Raw genomic sequence first — 22,988 nt, 5'->3', positions numbered from 1 at the left:
GGGATGGAATCACTGCGCGTGCCTCACAGAGGCAGCCCGGAAACTGTGCTCATCAGAATCGTTCCTGCCATCTGGTTGAGGGGTCTGGGTCGTGAACAAGGTTCTCGTCCTTCTCACCCCAGCCTTCCCAGAGCCAGTCTTGCTGTGGGAATGTTACATCAGTATTTCTTTTCTAAGTGAAGGGGTCTAATAGAGTAAAACTCACTCTTACAGATGGGAGTAGCTACAAAGTAGGGTTTTTATTGTATGTTTTTAAATTCGGCCACACCACGCAGCAAACAGGGTCTTAGTTCCCCGACCAGGGATCGAACCCGGGCCCTCGGCAGCAAATGCACCAAGTCCTATCCACTGGACCACCAGGGAATGCCCCATAAGTAGGATTTAGAACATAAGATTCATAGATCTGAACCCCCAAGATAGCTGGCCTTTTAGACACAGTACAATTGTGGTTTGTGGTAGAATTCTTCAGTCCTCCTAAGGAGTTTTTTAGGTTACAAGTGAATCAGGACCCCTTTATAAACTTTTCAACCTGTGTTCTTCAGACCAACCCCATTTCCCTTGATTCAGTTTCACAAATTGGTCATAAGAATAAAGAAGATATCAAGACAGTTGGAGGGGAAAGAGTGGCTTGCTGGGAAGATGTGAAGGAAAAAGTATCACTTTCATGTGGGGAAAGGAGGGCATGATAGAGTTTCCAAGATCCCAGAGAGAAGTGAGTTGTTACTGTGGGGATAAACCCATCTGCTTAGAAAGCATTTGGCCTAGAAGTGTTGGATAGGGTAGTGATGACACAGAGTGCAAAAGATTAAACTTGAGATGTTTCAAGGCCAAATCCAAAATCCTTCGACACCAAGCAAATAAATTCCTTTCGTTTTAACTCTTGACGTTCTCTGCGGTCGTGCAGTCAGTCCCCCTGTCTCTGCTCTCTCCTTATTTCTGACCCTCCTCTCCCTCCCCTGGCCTGGCCCCCCACCCCATCTCAGTCCTCCCGATTATGGCGTTTCGTAAAACCCTGCTAAGCACTGGACTCAGAGGCTCTGCCGTCCAGGTCTCTTGTGTACGGAGAGTTTCCTCTGCCGTGGCCGGAGTTTCAACTTGCGGCTTCCTCGTGGGGCGGCAGGAATGACGTGTCGTTAAACTTGGACATAAAAGGGCTGAAGGTGCTTTGACTGATGTGTCTGTCTGGGCTTTGTTACTTAGGGACCCAGATGTGGAAAAGTCCCCGCTCTCCCACGTGGAGAAGCGTCTGAGAAGCCGGCCGAGGGGTTGGGTGCCAGGGGCGGTGGCTTTGTCCCTGAGCCCCCAGGGGGCCCCCCTGAATTCCCAGAGCCCGGCGGGCTTTCCTTTCCTCCTGCAAGTGGCAACCCGAATTCTGAGTGGAAAGTGCATCTTTGCCCTTGGCCCGTGTCCAGCATTCCTCGCTGAGCGAATAGGATTTGGAATGTCAGAGTCGGAGGGCGGGAGCGTGTGGGGCTGCGTGTTTATATGTGCAAGCGGCCTCCTCTGGCTTCCTGAGACTGCTTCCTTCTCCTGAACTCTTAGTGCCTTATTTACGTGTTGGTCTTTGGTTTTTGTTTCTAAGTCGTTTAAGCTGCATTTCTCACGGCGGTCGGTCACGGGGCACTTCCAGACCCCGTTCAGCCCTGGAGCCCGGCCCCGGGGAGGCAGCGTGGTGTCCAGAGGATTTGCGTGTCTTCCCTCCGGATGAAGAGACGGGAGCTGTTCGCTGGCTCGTCCTCCGGGGGATCTGAGGTCGTCCCCTCCGCGGGGTGACCTGCTGTCCCGGAGCCTGGGCCCAGGTTCCGTGGGGCACAGGCCTCCGTGAGCGGCGCCCCTCGGGAAGATTGGGGCCAGCCTGGGTCAGCGGCGGGGCCCAGCCCAGCGCCGGTGCTGGAGCCGGACTGAGACACGCCTCGGCCCCCGTGTGACTGTGGACTCATTGACGGGGTGGCTTCTACCCTCGATTCAGTTCAGCTCGAAGGCGAGATCTGGGGGTGCCCGACCGGCCCTGCCCCCGAGGGGCCATGTCCTCCCTGCACGGCCGAGGCAAGGACCTCGCTCGGAGCAGGACGGCTCAGTCGCACTCGCCCCCGGGCTCGCCCTCCCCGACGGCCAAGACGCTCCGAGTAAGCGGCCCTCCTTCCGCCCGCGGTCTGTCGGGGGCGGGCTGTGAGGCCGGGCCCTGGGGGTCGGTCAGGGCGGGGGGGATTCAGGGCGTGTGGAACCAGCCAGGGGGACGGCGGCCCCGCCGGGAGCTGTTCTGCAGGAGGTTCCTGTCCCTGACTCTTAATGGCATCTTCGGTGAAAGCGGTCTTGAATGCGTGACACGGCTGCTGTCTTTCAGCTTTTCAGCGTCAGTTGTGAAACGCTTGACAGGAAGAGTGTAGAGGCCTCCTTACCGTGCCTTACGGGCTTTCTCTGATTTACGCGGCTGTGTTTAGTCTGTCCCTTTCCTGTGTTTTATGGGTCAATACGGTGTTTCAGGAGAAGCAGCTCCCAGTGGCTGCGGAACCACGTTCAGTGACCTCAGGCACGTGTAGGCTCTGCGTGTGCAGGTTCTGCACGTGCATTTGTGCAGGCGTGTACATGCAGGGGCGTCCTTGCGATCCTGTGTGTCTGTGAGTGATAAAGAGAGAACAGGATGGGCAGGCGTTCCGGACACTGGGATCCTACTCCTCCGTGACCGTCAGGAAACTTTGCACTTAAAAAGCCAAAGAAGTGCCTCCCGGCTGTAGACAGCCAGCTCTGGGGGTGTTTGCAACGCCCCAGGCAGGTCCAGTCTCTCTAGTGCGTGCTTCTGTGGACGTGGGTTGCACGTGGGTTCAGGGGTCCCCTGTGGGAGGCCGGCAGAAGCCAGCCGTGCTGCCAGGGGCCCTGCTGGGTGGGGGGTGAGGCGGCAGCCCCTCCTTAGGGGGCGAGAGCGTCTGTGCTGGGGAGCAGGCTGGTCACAGCTTCCTTATTTGGAGAGGAAGCCTGAAGAAGTCCTGGGCTCTTCTGAGTGACTTGATACCACGTTCAGTGTCTGTCTCCCAGTGTAAATGACCACGGGGTCTCTCCTGTGTGCGTATCGCCGTCGCGGGTGTGGCAACCTCTTTGCACGTGGCCTGGGCTGCTCTCTCCGGGGCAGCGCGCCCCCGCCGCGCGCACAGCTGCCAGGCTGGGCCCCCAGGACGGAGCGTGCCCTGGTTCCCTTCCCTCTCGGCGGCACCGGGGGTGCCTCGTGGTGTGAGGAGCCCTTGTCAGCCTCGCCCAGCCCTGTAGCCCCGGCTCCTGGAGCAGGGACGCCCCCTTTTCCCTTCCTGGGTGAACCCGTGTCCTCCCTAGAGGGGCTGCTGCTTTCTCTTTGTCCCAGTCCTCATGCCACCGTTCCCCCTACCCCCGACTTTTTAGACAGAGGCCACAGTGGGAGAGAACTGGAGGATTTGGGTTATAGGAACTGAAAGGTGGTGGCTTGCGTGACGGGCTGCTTCCCAGGTTCAGTGCCCGTGGCCGCGGGTTCCCCCCGTCACCTCAGCTCCGTCTGTAGCTCCCGGAGTCCAGACAGCCTGGGCCTGTGCTGCAGAGACCGCTCACGCTCCACTGTAGTGTTGGGCAGAGTGGCAGACACACGGACTCATGCAGGGGCTGCTGACCCTTGGAATGGGTTAGAAAGCCGAGATGTACCTCCTAGGAGTCCAGTCTCGTCTTGTCTTGTCTCGTCTCGTCTCGTGTGCTGGCGGGCTCGCGTGCTCCCTGAGAGCTGGTCTGGGCGTCGGGTGGTGGTGGTGTCTTACCTGCCTCCTGATGCTGCTTCCGGACAGACGCGGGGTTACACCTGCACCATGTGATACAGATGTCACTGCAGGACAGGCTGGGGCAGACTTCTGAGCATCTAATGCCGATAAAAACACAAGCATTCTATCCAAAATACCGAACACATTCCAGGCCTGGGACTATCACTGCCTCGAGTAATCCCCAGGCCCCTACAAGGCGGGTGTTGCCGTCCCCGTGTCACAGGTGAGGACACTGAGGGACGCAGAGGAGTGGTTCCTTCCCCAGCGTCCTCACCAGCGAGAGCAGAATCCGGTCCCACCCTCCTCGTCAGCAGCACCGGAGCACACATCAAATACATTTGAAGGTTAAGGACACGCCAGGGTCAAAGCGGACAGCTAAGAGCTTGGGCAGCTCTGGACGTGGTGGGGACGCAGGAAGCTGAAATGGGGGGGCTGCGTCTACAGACGGGGAGCCACACCACAGGGGCCTGGGAGCCCCCTTAGGGGCAGAAACGCCTGGGCCTCTCGCAGCACAGGTGCTGGGGTGCGTCTGCTGGGAACAGCTCTCTCCGTCCTCACGGAACCTGGGGGACCCCTGCTCGCGCCGGTCCTGTTAGAGGTCACGCACGGCTGAGGACCTGTAGCTGCCGGAGCCAGTTCTGTAATTCAGAGGGTCGAAGCACACACCAAGAGAAATAGTGCTGTCAAAAGGGCCAAACAGTAAATGGTTCCGTGTAAGGAAAACGTCCTCAAAGGGAATTTTAAAATAATGGCTGTTGGACACCTTGCTCTTAGATGTTCAGGAAGCAGAAAGGGCAGCCTGTAAACTGCAGCTCATATGGGTTATTTCTAACTTGAGAAAACAAGTGGTACGATGATTTTTCAGTAATTGGAAAACCGAAACTGTCTTATCATGCCTTTAAACTCCCAGCAGCATCTGATACTTTTAATATTATGTAATTCAGTGTTTCTGTACTTGGTAAAACTATGACCCTTTTTAAATAACGTGATAACCTAATGTTTGCCGAGAGATTGTGCAACTAATATCCTCCCTAATGAAATAATCACTTACATGAGAAAGACACTATGTGTCCTCACCAGCCAAGGATTTTGTTTACTTTCTCTAGTTTGTAGTTTAAAAATAATAAACATTTGTCATTCTCTGAACACAAGATTATACTATTAAACATCGTTTTTAAATCCACCCCTCCCTCTGTAAGGAAGACGTCCACCACCCACCCCTCATAACCCACTAAAGCTGTCCTGGTCTCTGCTGACCCTGAGAGTGAAATACTTTTTTTAAACAGTTCTTTTGACTTTCACAATAGGTTCACACTAGTCCAACGTCTCTTTGTCTTTAAAAATTGGGGGGCAGGGGGAGGGGGTGCTCCCTGAGTGACAGACCTGCTCGTCTCTGATTTCTCTCTCAGGGAAAGCGGAACAGCTTGCAGAGTCACCCTCGTGACTGATGGGCGCCATGCAGGTATTTACTGGTGAGACTTTGAAGGCTCAGCCTCTCCTCACACTGTGAGCCACTCCACGAGGTGCCAAGCTCACACGTTTGTATAAAAGCTTCCTTTTGATGTAATTTTCCAACATAAAAAAAAGAATAATTCTGAACTACAAACATATTAGACACCTCTAGCTCTTTCTTGCTCCTTAATCACTGTGAATATTATTGGGTCTCAAGTTTATAAATTCTGTTAACTTAAAAACTAGTCAATTTAGATGGTTTAGCATTTTAAAATCATCTTGAAAGCAAGAGCCAGGTAATCACTGGTCAGTATTCTCAAATTATTATTTGCTAATTTAACAAAATATTCTTCAATACAGGGCATATCGAAAGATAACAGACTACTTGAGAATGTCCAACTTGTAGTGCTTAGTTGATATTTGTTGTACTGAATAGTTTTGAAGTAAGTGGGACATCAGCTGAACCCTGGGAATCTTTTAAATAGACAGATTTTCTTTGAATTGGTTGGTATTTATGATAACAGGATTTGGCCCGCGTCTGTCAACCAAGATCAGTAGCATTTTTCCCATGTAACCTGGATTGTTATTCCTTTAGGACTTAACATCTCAAGAGAAAATACACAGATTTTACATAATATTTTTCACCCCAGCTGTTAGTGTAGATAAAGGGGAAATTTTACCAGCTTGTTTTGTTTTATAACCAGCTCTACAAGCTAACGAGGGTACATTTGGTAGAAAGTCGGGGGACAGAGGATCGCTGCTCTCGAGAGCTCACCCACGAGGCGCTCTTCCCTTCCAGGCGCTGGTGTGGGGTCCGCGTCTTTGCCTCCTCTGTGCTCTCCTGTGGCCGACACCGAACAGCTTTTAGGCTGTTCCTTTATCCTTTGTTCCTCTCATCCTGCTCTCGCGCTTCCAATCTGGAATCCATTTTTTACCCCTTTATAATCCCTTGTCAGGGGATGAGAAGCATTTGTCTGGGTGAATAATACTAACTAAGGGTGCAAGCTGTTAACCATTTTTTTTTTCTCTCTAATTAAAACCACTAGTGTATTGGGTTGGGTTGGATTGGGTTGGGTTGGGTTTTTTAAATTCCACTCAAGAAAAGTCAGTAAGCAGTAACTCTTTCACAAGGAATCTTCCTAAGCAATGTAGTAGAACCTGTAGGAATGAAAGCAGTTCCCCACTGGGAACGGTTCCATGAATCCTAGGTGGATGCTGGGCTGGGTCAGCCATGGAGGAGAGGCTTGTTCACCAGAGGCTGGTTCCATGGCAAATGGACACCAAGGCCACCTACCCTGTTCTGAATCCTCCCACTATTAACGTTCCATGAGCGTCTGCTCCGTAAGTAGGCCTGTACTAGATCTGGAATCGAGAGATGAAAGACACAGTCCCTGCCCTCAGGGAGCCAGCAGTCTAACTGGGGAGATGAGAAGGGAACTCCAGGATTATAACAAAGGGAAGTGAATCTTCTAATAAAGGTATGTGGGCCCAGGTGCTTTGTTTTAGGAGACCAGTCAAGCGGGAGATGCATTAGGCTGTTGAACGGACAGTAAAAGCAAGCAGTGCATGACCAAGGTGGAAAAAAGACGAGAGGAAGTAGAGTACTACTCTGAGAGCTGCAGATCGGTGTGGCTGGGACAGAAGGTATAATTAGGAGGGTGAACGAGGAGTGTAATCAGAAGTTCAGCTGGAGACGCACAGGGGCCGGTTCGTGTTGGGCTTGGCATGTCTTTCCAAGGATTTGGAGAGCTGGCCTGTGGGTGAAGGACTGAAAAGCTGGGGTCACGTTGCTGTGATCAGAGCTGTTTGCTTGTTAGAGAAATCGCTCCGGCAGCTGAAGGCTGGACTGTCGGTGGGCCTGGGGGTAAGGTCGGTCCTCCGGTGAGAAGTGAGGGCCTGGACGGAGGCACTGTCCGGTGGTCGGAGGACCGTCCAGCTGTTTAGAAGTGGACTGGGGCGGGGTGAGCCCGTGAACGGGCAGGGGCCAGGGCGACTCTCAGGCCTCTGGTTTGGGCCGCTCGGTAGAAACCAGCAGGACACGGCTCAGCGGGCAGGGCAGGAAGCAGAGGGTGCCGAGTGCGGAGGCGCCTCACGCCGGGATGTGCTGAGTTAGAGGGACTTCGGGAGTTCGGTACTGACGCCAGAAAGTAGTTGGTCCGAAGCTCAGAAGAAAATAATGGGCTGAAAATACTGATATTTATGATTAAAACCAAGGAGTAGATGTCACGTAAGGAACGAGCTGGGAATAAAGCCTTGGGGAGTAACAGCAAGAGGTTAGAAGGCTCTTCCCGTGCGTGGCCTTTTCCTCTCCAGTCACCACGGGGTCACGTGAGGGATGACAGAAGGCCTTGAATCTTGTCTGTCTGTCTGCAGGTATTGTGGTCAACTTGATGTTCCAGGGATGAGCTTCAGCCCCAAAGAATCCGGAAATGGAGGGTCAGTCGGGTCAAGAGGTTGGGGTTCTCCTGTTCAGCACAGCCAGCGGGGCCCCCGGGGAGAGTGGGGCCCCCGGGGAGAGCGGGGCCCCCAGGGAGAGCGTCTCCCACTTGAGCAGCTCCCAGATTATGCAGCATTGCGTCTCCCTTTTCCGCAGCCTCGTCATGTGTGGGGGAGCTGGCGATGAGAGTCAGGAGGTGGAGGGGAACGGCTCGAGCTGGCTTCCCGCTGCCTTTTGCTCCTTTCGTTTCTGGTCCTGACTGTGTCACTCAGGGGGCGGCAGCTGTCCACAGCTGGGGTCAGTGCTCTTCCCAGCCCAGAGCCCAGCCTCCTCCTTGGGTCACAGTGCAGGAGCCCTCCCGGTGAGCTGACGGGGTAAAGACATGGAAGCGTGTCTAGACTTTGACCTCCGCCTGCTTCCTTGTGAAAGCAGCGTCTTGGTGTCAGAGCGTCACAGCTCGTGTGGACTTCCAAAATCGACCTCCCGTGGTTGGTTATCTGGGAGAGAGTGTAACTATGCGGACAGTAAAATAATAACCTTAAATGCCTGCGGGTAGAAGGGTAAGTGGGAATTAGCCTGGATAATCAAAATCTACAAACAATCAAAACCCTTGACTTGAGTGGAAGCGTTTGCTTGAGCTTATTCCTCTGGCAGCCAGCAGGCCCCGGCAGAGAGGAGTGGGCAGTGGAAACTGGTATTTATAGAGCGTCACCTGTGCCGGGTGCTGTGCCAGGCACGCGACTCTCACTTCATCCTGCTGATAACCTTACGCACCGGGTACCATTCCCCCGACTTGACCCATGAGGACGCTGAGGCAGAAGGCAGTTAGTAGTTGTCTGAGCCCATGTACCAGCAGATGCTGGAGCCGGCAGCGCTACGCTGTGTGGCGGTCCAGGGAACCACTGCGTCTCCTCCTGAGTTATTGCTAATATCCCTGACCATTCAATCTGTTTTGAAAAGAGAGATGGCGGTAATAAACCTATTGTAAAGAAGGAAAAAGTTCACAGAATAATTTAGAAAGAGACAAATCAATTTAGATAAACTCAGAATTTTGCAACATTTAAAAGTAGGTATAGTTTTGTTACTTCTAAGTATCTACATTAGAACTGTTGCTAAGGAGAAAAGATCTGCTCTACCCTTGAAGGTTGTCACCTAAAATCATTTTTAGCTAGTGTATTAGTAAATAGTTCTCTAAAGCCATTTTTATAAGTGCTCAAAAACAGATCCGTTAGGTAAGGTCATTTATCTTATCTTTTTACGCTATTCATTTACTTATAAAATAATTTTTAAGCAGATGGTACAAAGGTATGCTTCAGTTCAGGACCTGTTACATTATAACAAGTTCTGAATTAGAAGAGCCTGAATTTCTGAGGCTTCTCTTATCTAAGGGATCTTTCACCTGCCAGAAATCAAACACCCTGCACATGTGTCTCCTCTCCCTAAGGCCTATACTGTAAAACACCAGTTTTGCTCTGGGAGTACAGTTTAGCCCCCTAAATCCAGAGAACCCTGTGCATCTGAAGACTCAAGGTCCATAGGGGGTATAAAAGGTCAAATTTAGTGGCAGAATCAAAGAAAGCTTCAGTTCTTTACCTTTCAGAGCTGCCAGTAGCACTTGGGCTACTGACGAGGTCCCAGCTAGTGCCCGATTTCTCACAGGACAGGTCATGCAGAACAGCGTCATTCTTCACGACCACCCTGTTTCTAACTCCAGGCTGATGCTTTTCATAGAGTCGTCCTTCCACGAAGCCTTAGCAGAAACCTCCAGACAGCGTCGGTCTTTCTTTTGTGGCAGCCCTTTTTATCTGCTGTGTGTACCAGACGGCCTAGTGTCTGACTGCACTCCGGTGATGACTGTCATTGTTCTGTGGGTGTGCTCAACTTTCCCCCACCAGAGAAGGGATCTGAGCCCAGAGGACCCTGTCTGAGGCCCCCTCACTCACAGGGAGAGGATGCACTGCCCGACCCTGGTCTGGTCTCTACTCCTGGCCTGTGCGGCCCCCTGGAGGGGCTCGGCCGTGCGCTGTGAAATCCTGTTTCTGTAGTGAGGGCTAATAGCCACAGGTGTTCTCGAGGCTCTTCAGATCCCTGCTTGTTGCAGTTTGCTAGTGTGTCGACGGCTCTAAAATATGTGAGTTAATATTTTGGTTTCTGTGGGAACGGAGAGAGAAAGCTAAGAACAAAGGAAGTCCCTAACCTTTTGTGGAACTTACTTAGCAGAAAAAGTTTTTCCTTAGGCTACTTAGGTCCCTAGTATCTGTTTCCTCTTAAGAGGTGAGGTCTGGAGAGCCTCACTAACCCCTTGGCAAGGGTTTTGATTCACAACCTAGTCTGAATAAAATTAAAATAACTGCTACCCAAATAGGCTGCTGGACAGTGATGTTTCCCAGGTAAAAATCCACCTCTTCCCAGGCTGTGGGCCTGGAAAGCTTAATGCTGAGGAGGCATGATGATGGCCCTCACGGGGTGGCGGGACCCACTACCCTGCAGAGCCTCACAGCCCTGGGGGCCATGCTCAGGCCGCACTTGGAATCGTCTGCACGATGTCAGGGGCTACTGCAACTTCGTGCACCGTGCACGCCAGTGCAGACCTGAGACTAAGTGAAAGTGTGTGTGAAATGTGAGTGACGTGACCCCTGGCTAGAGCCACACGCGCTAGAGCAGCTCATTGTCCTTGGTCACCGTCACCTGCCGTGTGCAATCTGCCTGGAGAAGACGCCGCAGTCTGCGAGTGTGTTTATAGATCATAGGGGTTTACAGATGACCTTTAAACACAAAGAGCTTGCCTTAGATATTTCCGGGAAACTTTAGTACGTTCAGTTATTTCCTTCTACAATAAGTACATTTTGTGAGTTCCCAAAAAAATCTAGAAATTCTTCAGAAGCTGGGAATATCCATAAAGAAAAGGTACAGGCCTGCATAGAAAATAAGAGCTGTAGAATTCCAGTAATGTTTGGGCAGTGTGATCTATAGATATAGCAAAAGATGGGTCTCTTTCTACCATTTGAAATAGAATGAGATGGACCAGAATACGTGCAGTAACATTCAATCATCTTGTTTCTACGTCCAGTATTAAATTGGTAGGGTCGTCACAATCTGGCAGTGAGGTTTTTCAGAAATATTTACAGTGTAAACAGGACCATAAGTACTGTATTTCTTGACTTTCCTGTTTTTTTTTTTCCCCCCATATGTATTAAGTACTTGGTAAAGACAAGTCAGGGAGTAAACTAAGATGAAGTTAGGTGTAACCTCATACCTTTAATACTGTTAGAATCTGGCCTGGAGGCATCCTCCGGCACACGCAGCTGCTCGGTGGGCGCACACTTCCCCAGCATCAGTCGTGCTTTCAGCATTATTCTGATTCAGAGTGTCTGTAATCACCCAACTGCAGCCGGCTGGCCGTGTACTGTGGATATTTCTTACTCTGAGGATGTTATAGGTAAACTAGACCATGTCTTTTTAAAGCGGGACTTTCTAAAGTGGCTCGTTTAGATGTCCTGGCCTGGGCTCCAGGGCCCGTATCTGTGGTGAGGTGGTTCTCCCTCGACCGTGTCATGGGCATCACCGACCGTATGAGAGGTGGGCCTGATCCAGTCACCAGCCCTAAACGCAGAGGGCTTTCTTGGCTGATGGCAGAGGAGTGTGGAAAGGAGCCCCTGTGTCACTGCGTGAAGGCGGGGAGGACACGGGGGCCCCCAGGAGCAGGGGCAGCCCCGGCGGCCACCGGCAGGGGTTGTCCCCCGAGCCTCCAGGTGAGAGCCCAGCCAGCAGACACCCGGTTCTGCCCGTGAGAGCCTGAGCAGGGCGCAGCCAAGCCGATGGTGGGCAGCAGCAAGAGAAAATGAATACAGTTGGAAGTCTGATGACATTAAGGGAATACTCATTTCTTAGGTACAGGGAAAAGCACCTAATGCAGGCCTCAGCATCACCGTCCCCTACTGTCACATCTCTGCGTACATCGTGAAAGTCTTTATTCCCCCCACCCCCACTCCTGCCCCCACGTGTACCTCCGAATTGCCCAGGATCCCGAGGTACATTACTGGAACGATACAGACTCAGAAAGCTCCTTCTCAGAGCTGGAGCCCACGAGGCTGCCCTTCCAAGTTTCCCGAGAGCCCCGATCGTTTGGGTTATGAGGGTGCCCTTCCCTGCAGGCAGAAGGCTAGGAAGCCCGAGTCTGTCTGAGACGAGCATAGGGAGGGAGTCTCAAACTCAAAACGTCGTAGAATGATCGTCCCCCGAGCTCAGGTAGCGGCCAGGTCTGTGGCGGGTCCTCGCTGCAGGCACGCCCACGCTCCTCAGAGCTCGGGCACCCCGGGGCAGCGCCGACGGCCCCTGCTCGGGCCTCTCCAGGGAGCGCGGAAGTGAAGTGGGAGGTTTACCAGGAGGCTTTCCCATCGCTGCGGGGTCGGGCCCAGTTTGGCCTTGGTGTGGACACGTGACGCGGTTCGTTCCTTTCCCTTGGGCCCAGCTTCCAGAGCTAAGATTTTATTTTAAACTTGGTCAGAAGAGTTTGGTTTTAATTATCTGCCTTCCTGAACTCCCGATAACTTCACGTTAAAAGCTTTCGTGGGGGGTTTCCTAGCCAGTCTCTGGTGTTCTGAGAACTCTCCACATTTCACAAATCAAAACCAGCCCTGTTCCCGTCCCTTCCCAGGATTTCCATCTGAATTCATGGTGCTCTTCGCTCTGTTCTTTTATTAGAAACAGGCCCCAACCAATGAGATTGTTATGGGAGAATTCAGGAGGTATGAAAGGAAGGAGCCTGCTTCTTGGTTTTGGAGCATTTTTTAAATTATGGTGCGTCTGGCTCGTCTTTCTTTTTACTTTCTGTTTTCTGTGTTCGCCTTGGTTTCTAAAGTCTCTGCTGCTGCAGGCCCCATTCACAATGTCTACGGCCCCCAGTTGGGCCATAAAAGCTGTGAAAGTAATTCCTTCTCTGAGCCGTTCGCCTCTAGCTCAGACACACCAGAGAGCCCGGCCTCAGCGGCCATCAGGCGTTTGTTTTCAGTGGCAGCAGAGCAGCAGTCTTCAAGCAGAAGTTCCTCCTGAGACGTCCTGGCTAGAGCACATGCCGCGGGACGTTGGTCTTATCCTGTAGGCTGCGTAGGAGGCTCGGGCCTCTCCTGACATAACGGTGTCACCATGGGCAGATGAGCCGGCAGACCCGGCTCGAGAGTGGAGTGAGAGCCGCTGCTCCACGTCCACGGGGGGAGCTTGCAGGGAGAGAGGGGCCGTTCCCAGAACACAGGCGAGGGGAACCCCGCTCCTGGCCTCCGTAGGGCGCAGATTGGCTGGGGCCCCGGGCCCTGTGTTCCGGGGCTTCTCCTCAGTCACTGCTGATGGGGCTGACTCTCAGGCTCCGCTCTGGAGGGTCTTCGATGTCCTTCCGCAGCCTCTGACGCTGTCCTTTACTGCCCCCCGCCCCAGCGAGACCACGTAGGCAAGCCCGCACTGCCCCGCCCCTGCTCTCCGGACCCACTCCGTGCTTGCCCTGGGGGGACGGGGTCAGCTCTTTAGACTGAGACACTGTGTCCGGGTGACGGTGAACTGTGCCCAGTCTGAGTGACGGGAGGAGGAAGAGGGAAAATGGAAGTTAAGTCTCCACCAGTGCAGCCTCTCTGCTCCTTTTACCCAAGAAACCCAAACTTCCTCTCCCTAAATCTAACCAGTGTTTGTTCGTCAAACACCAGATTATCTAGGATATCAAGAAACCAAGCAAAACAGTAGTTTCTGGAAGCATGATCTAAATACCAAAGCCATTTTATCAGAAGCTGGGGATTGAGTCCCAGGTCCCGTACACTTTTAACCCACTTGCCTTCTGGCCTCTAAGAACTGTCTTCTCAGGCTAATTTCTGTTACGATGAGAACACCATCTCCTCCAGAAATCCCAGGTGTCTTCCTTCTTTGAAATGATCTTGTTTGCTTTATGGCAACCGCGCTACCTCTATGGCCCCAAATCTTGTTTTCTGAGACTCTCACTCTTCTCTAAGGAGTTAGGTCACCTTCCTGGGACGTGGCTAAGGCGAGTCCTTGAAGGCAATGATAAAAAGCCCGAGGGTTCCAGAGGGCTCCAAGAGTTGGGGGTGGGGGGGGGGAGAGCTAGAAGGATGGGGGGCGGGCTTGGAGGGAGCCCTGTTTGCTCTGACACCTGGATCAGGTGACAGTCTACTCGTCACCACACCTGATGAAAGTTCATCCCAAAGAACTTGATAACACACATCTTACATGCCTGAAAAGTACAACGAACAACAGACTGTGCTGTTTGCTTTCAGTTACCCCTGGCAGGTAGAAATAGGAGTGCCGCTCTTGGGCAGCCCCCGTAGGACACACCGCCCTCCAGGCTGGCCTCCGGGGAGGGCGTGCCGGGACCCCGTGGGCTTCTTCTGATTGCTGCGTGGCAGTGCTAACCTATTTTCTGTGTCTTTAAGTTTTTGCCTGTATGTATCTTGCATCAGCTTCCTCAGTGGAGGCCACTCAGTGTCACCGCATGCGACGCTGCCCTGTGTCTGAGAACTTGGGCTGGTGCGATGACAGGGCGTCAGCGGCTCCGCAGTACTTCCAGGCCATCCCGAGTGGGAAGGGTTAGTTACCCGGCGCTCTGATAGGAGTCGGTCAGTGGAGATGAGTCGTATGCTTTGATACTACAAAATGGCTCAGAATGAGGCCTGGGAGAAGCCGAATTTCCCTGCCTTAATGAAAGGAAGAACTTTCTTCACTAGAGAGGCAACTGCCAGCGTCTGCACAGCAGACTGAAAGCTGGAGTTGTAGTAAAATCTCACCCCACAAATCACGTTCTTACAGGGAGGATGTTACAACGCCCTCAAGTGAGATCCCACGGTTTGGGCACCACCGAGTCGGTAAACAGACGCGTCTGTCGGTCACGTGGTCAGGCCCCCGTCTGCGCGCTGGGCACAGGTGTGCTTGGGATTCTGTGGGAGAAGACGACCAAGGCGTGGGGCAAGCTGGCGAGGTTGTAAAGGGGCCGTTCTCCGTGCCTGGGGGAGGGCGTGGGAGGCTCACAGAGGCTCTCCCATGGGGGCGATGGAGCGTGAGAAAGGCCATTCTGCCCAGAAGCCGCAAGAGAGTGGACGGTCGGCGCCTGTGAGCTCAGTCCCCCAGGCCCGCCCTGCCCCGGTCTCCCAGGTCCTGAGTTAACTTGCTGCTCTAACCAGCAGCAGCCAGTGTGGTGCGTTTACAGCTGCATAGTGAGGGGGAGCTGGCAGGGCGTTGAGTCGTCACGGGTCTAGATGTCAGAACAGAGACCGGTGCCCAGGCCCAGCCGATGCTGAGGCCGGCAGGCCCCTTCCCGAAGCCTGAGCTGTTGGCTGGGTGTTTGGTGAGCAGTGCAGGCCCTGAGGGCGTCACTGGCAGTGAGCCGGTGGCCAGGCCGCAGGGAGGGGGGCGCAGGGAGACCTTGAACGTGTGTGTGTGTGTGCGCGCGTTTCCCAAGCATCATCTTCTCGTCCACTTCTGTCGGGAAGCGGCCCCCGGACTCGGCACTGTTCTCTGTCGCCCCTCCTCCCCGTCTGCCCCGCGCTGCTCAGACGGGCCCGTCGGCGCTGCTGTCACACAGCTTCTGGCGCGCGGCTTCTCTGCTGCCCCTCCTCGAGGCCTCCCCTACGGGCCCTGCTCTCAGCGGGCCTTCAGTTCGGTAGGGCCCCTGGCGTTGCCTGGGACGGAGTTCGGCCTCAGTTACTCACGGGTCTGGGGCGTGTCCCATTGGGCAGTCCCCCTGGGCTGTGAATGCCCCCCGCGTCCCCCGGGCACCACCAAGGCCAGCTCTCAGCACAGAGCTGGCAGGTGGGCATGGCCACCGGGGAAACCTCAGTGCCACTGAGCACACTGGAAGCGTTTTTATATATTAAGTAATTCTTGAGACGTGGCTGAAGTTTAGTTTCTTTTTTGACAAAAGTCTTCACAGAAAAACAACCCTTAGTTAATGTTGGTAAAAGCAGTGATTGATAGTATGGGATATTATAAATGTGAGACAGGAGAATTCCTGAATCCCAGACTCACACGTTTTAGGGTGCCCGATTCCAGTGTAGGAGAACGTTACAGATACAGCGCACGGTCTCTTACCGATTCCTCCACCTCAGATGGGACACGTCTTCACCTTAAAAAGCCCATGGTTAAGTGGTGCTTAACCTGGGCTGCATGATGGGTCACCTGGGGGACTTTTTACAATTGGTGGAAGAAGGCCCAGCTCTAGGCCTGTGGAGAGAGAACCTCCCAGACTGAGGTTAGGCTGAGGACGTTTTGGAAAAGCCCACGAGAGAATTGATGAATGGAAGCCCCGGTTCAAGACAGAAGTCCACGGGGAAAAGCCACCTTGCAGTGAGGTTGCCTGGTCGGTCCCTCCAGCCAGCAGTGCTGGTGCTCTGCCCCCCGGACGGCTTCAGGGCGCGGTATGTGGGGCCGTCACGTGGTGTGACCTTCAGCAGAGCAGTGTCCCCAGGCGACGCCCAGACGAGCAGGGGTTGCTGCTCCTGCTTAGGTAATCGGGCCTGGTTTCTCGTCTTCCTTCTTTTGTCTGCCCTTGAGGATTTCGTTATTCTTTAACACCTCAAAGGAGGAAAAAAAAAATACATTTAAATCAACTGAGGGTTTTTTTGGCCTCAGTTCTTTTTATAAAAAAGTGGAGATAGAGGGTAAAGGTCATCTGTGATTAAAAATAAATGTAAAACAGGCATAATCATTGTTGTTTGCAGCAACCGTAGGTAACCATAGGTAACCGAGCTCAGAGGTCAAATCTGTAAACTCCTTTCTTCTGAGATCTCAGTACTTTGTTACTCTTTTCGTTTTTTTACCACCATCCTAGGGACGGGGGTGGGCCTTCCCCCCCCCACCCCGCCACTCTCCTCTCCCTTCACTAGGGACCTGGGAGGAAGTGGGGACCGTCCTGACCGTCACAGCCATGGATACCGTGTTCACACGGGCAGGGCCGAGGGTGTGAGTGGAGGGAGATGGGTAGAATAGACGCTGAGACCCAGAGAGGCAGCCTGTCACACAGGCCCAGGCAGTCCTGGGACACAGGACGGCTTGGTAGGTGGCAGGGCGGGTGATCACTTCACACGTTGCTGGACTCCAGTTTAATGAGATGTGCTCCCAAAGCCTCAAGTCTCGCAAGTTGTGGGCACAGGCGTGGGCGCTTAGCCGAGGAGCCTTTTCTTACACTGTGAGGCTGCACCCCTGTCTTCAGCTGTGAAGCTGAGACGTCTGCTTTGAAGAGTACATTTGTAAACGGAAATAATAAATGTCAGTCCCTTGCTAATGCTGATTTTTTTGTTTGTCTCTTCTTTCTCCAGCATGAACGACTTTCTAGGTAAGACCTTGCCTGCCTCACACTCGTGAGTAGACGCATGTGTGGTTGCACGCGGCTTTGCCTAGTCTAACAGCCTCTCTCCATCCTCCCGTCTCGTTTCCACTGCCCCACAGTCACAAGTGGCTCCCTTCGGCCCCCGCACAGGCCCCTCTGTCCAGTCACGCTGCATCCCACCTCCATGTTGGTTCCCGAAGCACCGTGCCCGCTCCCCCCAGCCAGGGCTAGGGAGACATTAGTGTCCTCACCTTCGAGTAGCGTACAGATGACTGGACAGACAGTCTCAGGGCCAGGATGGAAGTACAGAAGGGCACTCAGGGCAGAGGAGAGGCCAACCTGACCGGCTGGTTCAGGGAACCTGACACTGTTCTCTGTACCCACATGGGGCCCAGGAATAGTTTATCCAGTGAACCAAAGACCTGTTTTGCAATTGCTGAAAAGTTAAGCATATCAGAGTTTGGGGAATGATCCTCTGTAATTTTTCACCTAGTACCTAAGGGTACAAAATTGTTCTTCCTGAAGAATAAAATAAAATAATAGAGACTGGGACTTCCGGGGTGGTGCAGTGGTTAAGAATCCTCCTGCCAACGCAGGGGACACGGGTTCGAGCCCTGGTCCGGGAAGATCCCACATGCCGCGGAGCAACTAAGCCTGTGCACCACAACTACTGAGCCTGTGCTCTAGAGCCCGTGAGCCACAACTACTGAGCTCGTGTGCCACAACTACTGAGCCTGCCTTCTAGAGCCCGTGAGCCACAACTACTGAGCTCGTGTGCCACAACTACTGAGCCTGCCTTCTAGAGCCCGTGAGCCACAACTACTGAGCTCGTGTGCCACAACTACTGAGCCTGCCTTCTAGAGCCCGTGAGCCACAACTACTGAGCCTGCCTTCTAGAGCCCGTGAGCCACAGCTACTGAGCCCATGCTCTAGAGCCCGCGTGCCACAACTACTGAGCCTGCACTCTAGAGCCCGTGAGCCACAACTACTGCAGCGAAGAGTAGCCCCTGCTCGCTGCAACTAGAGAAAAGCTCGGGTTCAGCAACAAAGACCCAAGGCAGCCAAAAAAATTAATTAAATTAATTAATTAAAATAATAGAGAATGTGGAGCCAGAGTTTGAATCTCTCATTTTCCACTGTTCCTCTGATGACGAAATTAAGAAGAGATTGGGAAGATGTAGTTACAGGATACCATAGGGCAAATGAGTTTCATAATTTGTTTAATAATTGAGTTGGTTCTACCTTATTAATGTATTTTAAAATTTACAAACTTGCGTGTATTCTTCCTTTGCTTGCCCTCTCACCAAGCACCAGCTTAGAATAAATATAATTTCCAACTAACCCAGCAGAAAATTCGTTTTGCAAAATTGGTGGAGAGTGGCATTTTGCTATAGTTAATTTCTTGTAAACTCTGTTACATTATAATGGCCATTTGTGAAAATAAATTTCCCTGCAGACTTCAAAATATGCTATAAAACTGTAGCAATTAAAACAGTGAGATTCTAGAACACAGTTGACAGCCCCCAAAAGTCATGTATGACTTTCCAACGCAGTGGGGAAAGAATCATTCTAATAGCATAAAATTTAAAATCTCTGCTATTAAAAGAGACAAAAAAAAAAAAAAAAAAAAACCAAAAAGTAAAGTGGGGAAAAACATTTTTTGCAACCTATGTTAGATAGTTTTAAAAGCCCCAGTATATGTAGGATGCTCCTGCAATATAATGAGGCAAAGATTAACAAAGGCTATGAATAGGCCCTTCAAAAACTAAGGTAAATAATCAAAGATATTGAACCTCCATAATGATTTTAAAGCATTAAAATTAACAACAGTAAGATATTTCTCCTATTGGATTGAAAAGCTTTAAACCTCTCTAGAGGGCAGTATGGTAACATATATATCTGCATTTAAAATATTATTTATCTCTTGACCATACAGTTCCACTGCTAAGATTTTATCCTAAGAAAATAACAAATACACTAAGATTTACAGGCAAGTCTCATTGTAGCATTATTTATGGTAGCTAAAAAATTTAAAACAATGTGTCTATCAATAGAGGATTAAACTCTCATACAGCCATACAGTGGAAGGCTACGCAGTCTTTTTTTTTTTTAATGAGGCAGTTGTGTTTTTCCTTACATGGTGAGATGCCTGCAGTCGTGAGTGCATAGGTGTAGGGGAGAGGAGGGGGAGTCGGACCACAGAAGGTATTCTCTGGTTTTATTTACAGAAATATTTATTTTGACATCCATGTTTAACATCCTGCAAGGATATGAACTGAACTGTTGGTAGAGATTGTTCCTTGGGCAGGACCGTGGGGTGACTTTCACTTTCTATTTTAGACACTTTAGTTCCAATACTTAAACTGTTCAACACGCATGTATTGCTTTTGCAATCAGGAAAGTCAATTAAGAGATTTCTATTTACAAAATATTTTTTGTTTGTTTTGTTTTGTTTTTATTTTATTTATTTATTTATTTATTTATTTATTTATTTATTTATTTATTTATTTATTTATTTATTTATGGCTGTGTTGGGTCTTCGTTTCTGTGCATGGGCTTTCTCTAGTTGCGGCAAGTGGGGGCCACTCTTCATCGTGGTGCGCGGGCCTTTCACTGTCATGGCCTCTCTCGTTGCGGAGCACAGGCTCTAGACGCGCAGGCTCAGTAGTTGTGGCTCACGGGCCCTGTTGCTCCACGGCATGTGGGATCTTCCCAGACCAGGGCTCGAACCCGTGTCCCCTGCATTGGCAGGCGGATTCTCAACCACTGCACCACCAGGGAAGCCCTACAAAAGATTTTTTAACTATAAGAAGGAGAAGAATGTAGTAGAAAATGTTGTAGGACTGAGCATCTCTGTGAGGAAAAGGCAGCCCTTGGTGTCATCAGCAGCTTTGCCCCCCACCCCTGCTCTGCCTCTTCTGGTACCTAGTCCACCCACCCCCGCGTGGCTCCCGCCGGACAGGAACGCGGGCGGAAGCTCCACAGCCGGGACTCTTCACACCGCCCCGGTTCAGGGGGTAGAGCCCTGGAGGACTGGTCTGCACGTGGCCCTTCCGTGGGCCACCTTTTAGCTTGGAAAGAGCAAAGTCCCAGGAAAATAGGAACCAGTGTGAAGGATCAGGGTGAGAGTCGTCCGTCCACTTAAGCAGGAGGTCAGCTGAGAGGCCCTTCCACTCATGGACCAGTCAGTACTGGAACGAAGCCACCGTCCGCCCCAAAAGTGCAGTTGCTACGAGACATGAAGTCCTGTCACAGGTGTGGCGTCCAGAGGAGAGGGTGGAACGCGAGCTGTCCCGGCACCGGGAGGCGCCTCCCAACACCTCTGGGGGTCCAGCCGGCCTGCTGAGCCCCGGTTGCCATCCTCACCCACCCCTGCTTGCAGCTCCAGGCCCATGTGTTTCTGGCTCGTTGGCACTTCATTGGAATCATTTTCTAAGAGCCACTGAGATCCCAGAAACTTCTGCGTTTAAAAGCACGCTCTTGAGGGAAGCTGTTCGGCCCTAAGCTAATTTGAGAAGCTCTGCGATTGCCGTCGGCACACAGCCACACCACCGACCTCCTCCCCCGAGCAGTGCCCTCGGCAGGCGGGGAGGCCGGGGCCTGTTCTGGCCAGAGCGCTCAAGCGCATCTTAGGAGAGGTGCCCACTGCCCTTAAGCATCACCTCCCGCCACCTTTTCCTTCTTGGAAGCCACTTGTATCTTTCCTGTGTCTCCCACAGGTTGGAACTGGGAGGCAGTGACGCCAGCAGCGAGCGGGCCTCGGCCAGAGCCCGCCGGGAGGCCCGCGAGGCCCGCCTGGCCACCCTGAGCAGCCGCGCGGGGGAGGACAGCAGCAGGGACTACAGAAAGGTGGGGGCTCCCGGGTCCCCCCCACTCGACCCTCCCGCCTCTTCCTTGCTGAGAGGCGGGAGGGAAGGTGCTCCAGCGACAGATGCTAACGGCCAGCACGTTTACCCCTCTCAACCAGCTGAATGAAGACCCCTTCACATATTGCTTTCAGTGCAGTAAAAATGCACCTAAATCAGATATTTAGAGGTGTAGGAAAAAGTACGGGTTAAGAATTGTGGAAAGGGAAATAAGAGTAATGCTGGTTGCCTGGGCCCAGAGAATCACTTGATGGACTCTGATATTTTTAACAAACATGTGCTTTTAATGAGGTCCTGTGAACATCAACCAGATAACTTCTTGGCAATGGTAAATAATAACAGTCTGGTTTTGGGGGGTTTCCGTCATTTTGCGGTTCGTTTCCTTTGGTTCTTGAGGGAGAGAACCCAGCTCCAGGGGCCGGCTCAAAAACCTTCCCTTTCAAGTGCTTGAGATGCCAGGAAAAAACTTTTTTCGTTAAGAAAATGTTTGTTTGGTTGAACAGAACTTGGCTAAAACGGATACACAGGAGGGCGGCTCCAAAAGGAAGCCTCTTTTGTGTGGGAACCGCGTCTTTAAGCCACGTGACTGCCCTCCCTGCTGGAGGTAGTGGACGGACTTCCCCGCCCCACCCCTACCTCCTGGGGGTTAACACCCCCACCCCTACCTCCTGGGGGTTGACACTGTTGACAGTGGAGCATCATTCTTTGTGTTCAGCACCGAGGACCTCACGGTTCCAGCAGCAGGAGAGCCAGAGCCCTTGGCTGAATATCCTGTGTCCCTGGGCCCTTCTGTCTTCCTGCTCCGCCCACAGGGTGGGGACCTGACTCCCTCTTCTCCCTCCCCCAGCTCTACGAGAGCGCCCTGACCGAAAACCAGAAACTGAAGACAAAACTTCGGGAGGCCCAGCTCGAGCTGGCAGACGTGAAATCCAAGCTTGAGAAGATGGCCCAGGTGAGGAGGGGGAGGGGGGAGGGGGGCGAGGTAGTCCGGTCAGCCCTCCTCAGAGATTTCGTTTGGGTGGGGTTCAAACCACATTGAACTTAAAATTGGAAATTGATGGTCCAGTGGACCATTCCTGGCGCCCGAGTGCTGGTAATTACTCTTACGGGTTATCTGCTCATTTCTTAGCGGAGAGTGTGGGCCAGCGTCAGGGCTTGGTCTTGGGCAGTGTGTGCCTCCTGCCTTGTCGGTCGTGGTTTGGTCACAGCAAACCCAGGATGAAGGTGTCGTTGGGACGTTGGGTTCTGTCCTGCAGCACCTGTGACAGAACAAGGAGCCAGATAAAGCTCTTCCTCTCGCTGCCAGGCCTGGTTTAATTAGTGACACATAGCGGGTGGTGCACGCATCACCAGGGAGATAGACCCTCACTGAAGGCTGGCGCGAGCCCTGTCTTGGGTTATTGCTGGGTCAGCAGGAAGCCGCCTGGAGGCCTGGGGATGAGAATTTGGACTGTTACTGGGAATCTCAGATGAAGACCAGAGTTGGCTGTCGATTCTGCCCCAGGGTGGGATCCAAAAGCAGAGACGAAAACGCTGGGATCGACGACAGTGAGCATGTGGGGCTCGGGGCAGTGCCCTCCCAACACCCCCGGGCAGGCAGGGGTGCTGGCGCTCGAGGGGCCGCGCTTTCCTGAAGGGCTCGGCCAGCGCAGAGCGGGCCTGTCCTGGGAGCTGCCCGTCATTGTCATCGTGGAAGGGCCCCGCGTGGTTGCGGCGACCGGGGCCAACTTCGTCCTGAACCGGCACGGGCTGACTGTGCTGGTCTCGGCGGGGGGCATCCTGCAAGCAGCCACAGCCCCGCCCACCCCCGCTCCCTCCTCTGCAGAAGCCCCAACAGTGCATCCTTTGAGCTTTGGGGTCTCGGCTTTGGAGTCGTGAGCCAGGGACACTGATTGCACAGAGGGCGTTGAAAATAAACTCAGCCTTTTAGTCGCTGGGGAAGAGCATTGACTTTCTAGCCAACTGCTCTGCTGGGTGTGTTGGAATATACTGAGTTTTGCCAAATACAAGTTACTGAAATTCAGAAGAAACAGTGGTGCTACAAACCAAGCCTCTGCTCTTTACCAATATTGGACTGTTGGCAGGACAGTGGAGGGGAGGCCTGTCGACCCCACACATCCGTGTGCAAACAGGTACCACGT

The 22,988-nt window shown here is 52.6% G+C and overlaps 2 protein-coding genes across 11 annotated transcripts in view; one reads left to right on the top strand and one right to left on the bottom strand.

The window, feature by feature from the left end:
* LOC309611006 (uncharacterized protein) overlaps positions 1–22,988 on the bottom strand; it is a gene marked incomplete at its 5' end in the record, with an annotated part of 253,615 nt that overhangs the window by 174,075 nt on the left and 56,552 nt on the right. The window lies entirely within an intron of this gene.
* The window catches only part of PPP1R12B (protein phosphatase 1 regulatory subunit 12B), a 206,038-nt gene that overhangs the window by 165,870 nt on the left and 17,180 nt on the right, over positions 1–22,988 (top strand). For 9 of the 10 annotated variants that reach the window (XM_082397274.1, XM_082397271.1, XM_082397265.1 and 6 more), the window contains 3 exons: positions 16,971–16,987; positions 20,701–20,830; positions 21,695–21,799. In XM_082397274.1, the coding sequence (XP_082253400.1) occupies positions 16,971–16,987; positions 20,701–20,830; positions 21,695–21,799 (252 nt within the window). Of the gene's footprint in view, positions 1–1,521; positions 2,127–16,970; positions 16,988–20,700; positions 20,831–21,694; positions 21,800–22,988 lie in introns of those variants that run through there. The other variant, XM_082397270.1, reaches the window with a different exon arrangement.

The sequence above is a fragment of the Balaenoptera borealis genome, assembly GCF_965194805.1.
Source record: "Balaenoptera borealis genome assembly, chromosome: 1".
NCBI lineage: Eukaryota > Metazoa > Chordata > Mammalia > Artiodactyla > Balaenopteridae > Balaenoptera > Balaenoptera borealis.
The sequence above is the reverse complement of the archived record's forward strand: the minus strand, read 5'-3'. Positions and strand labels throughout refer to the sequence as shown.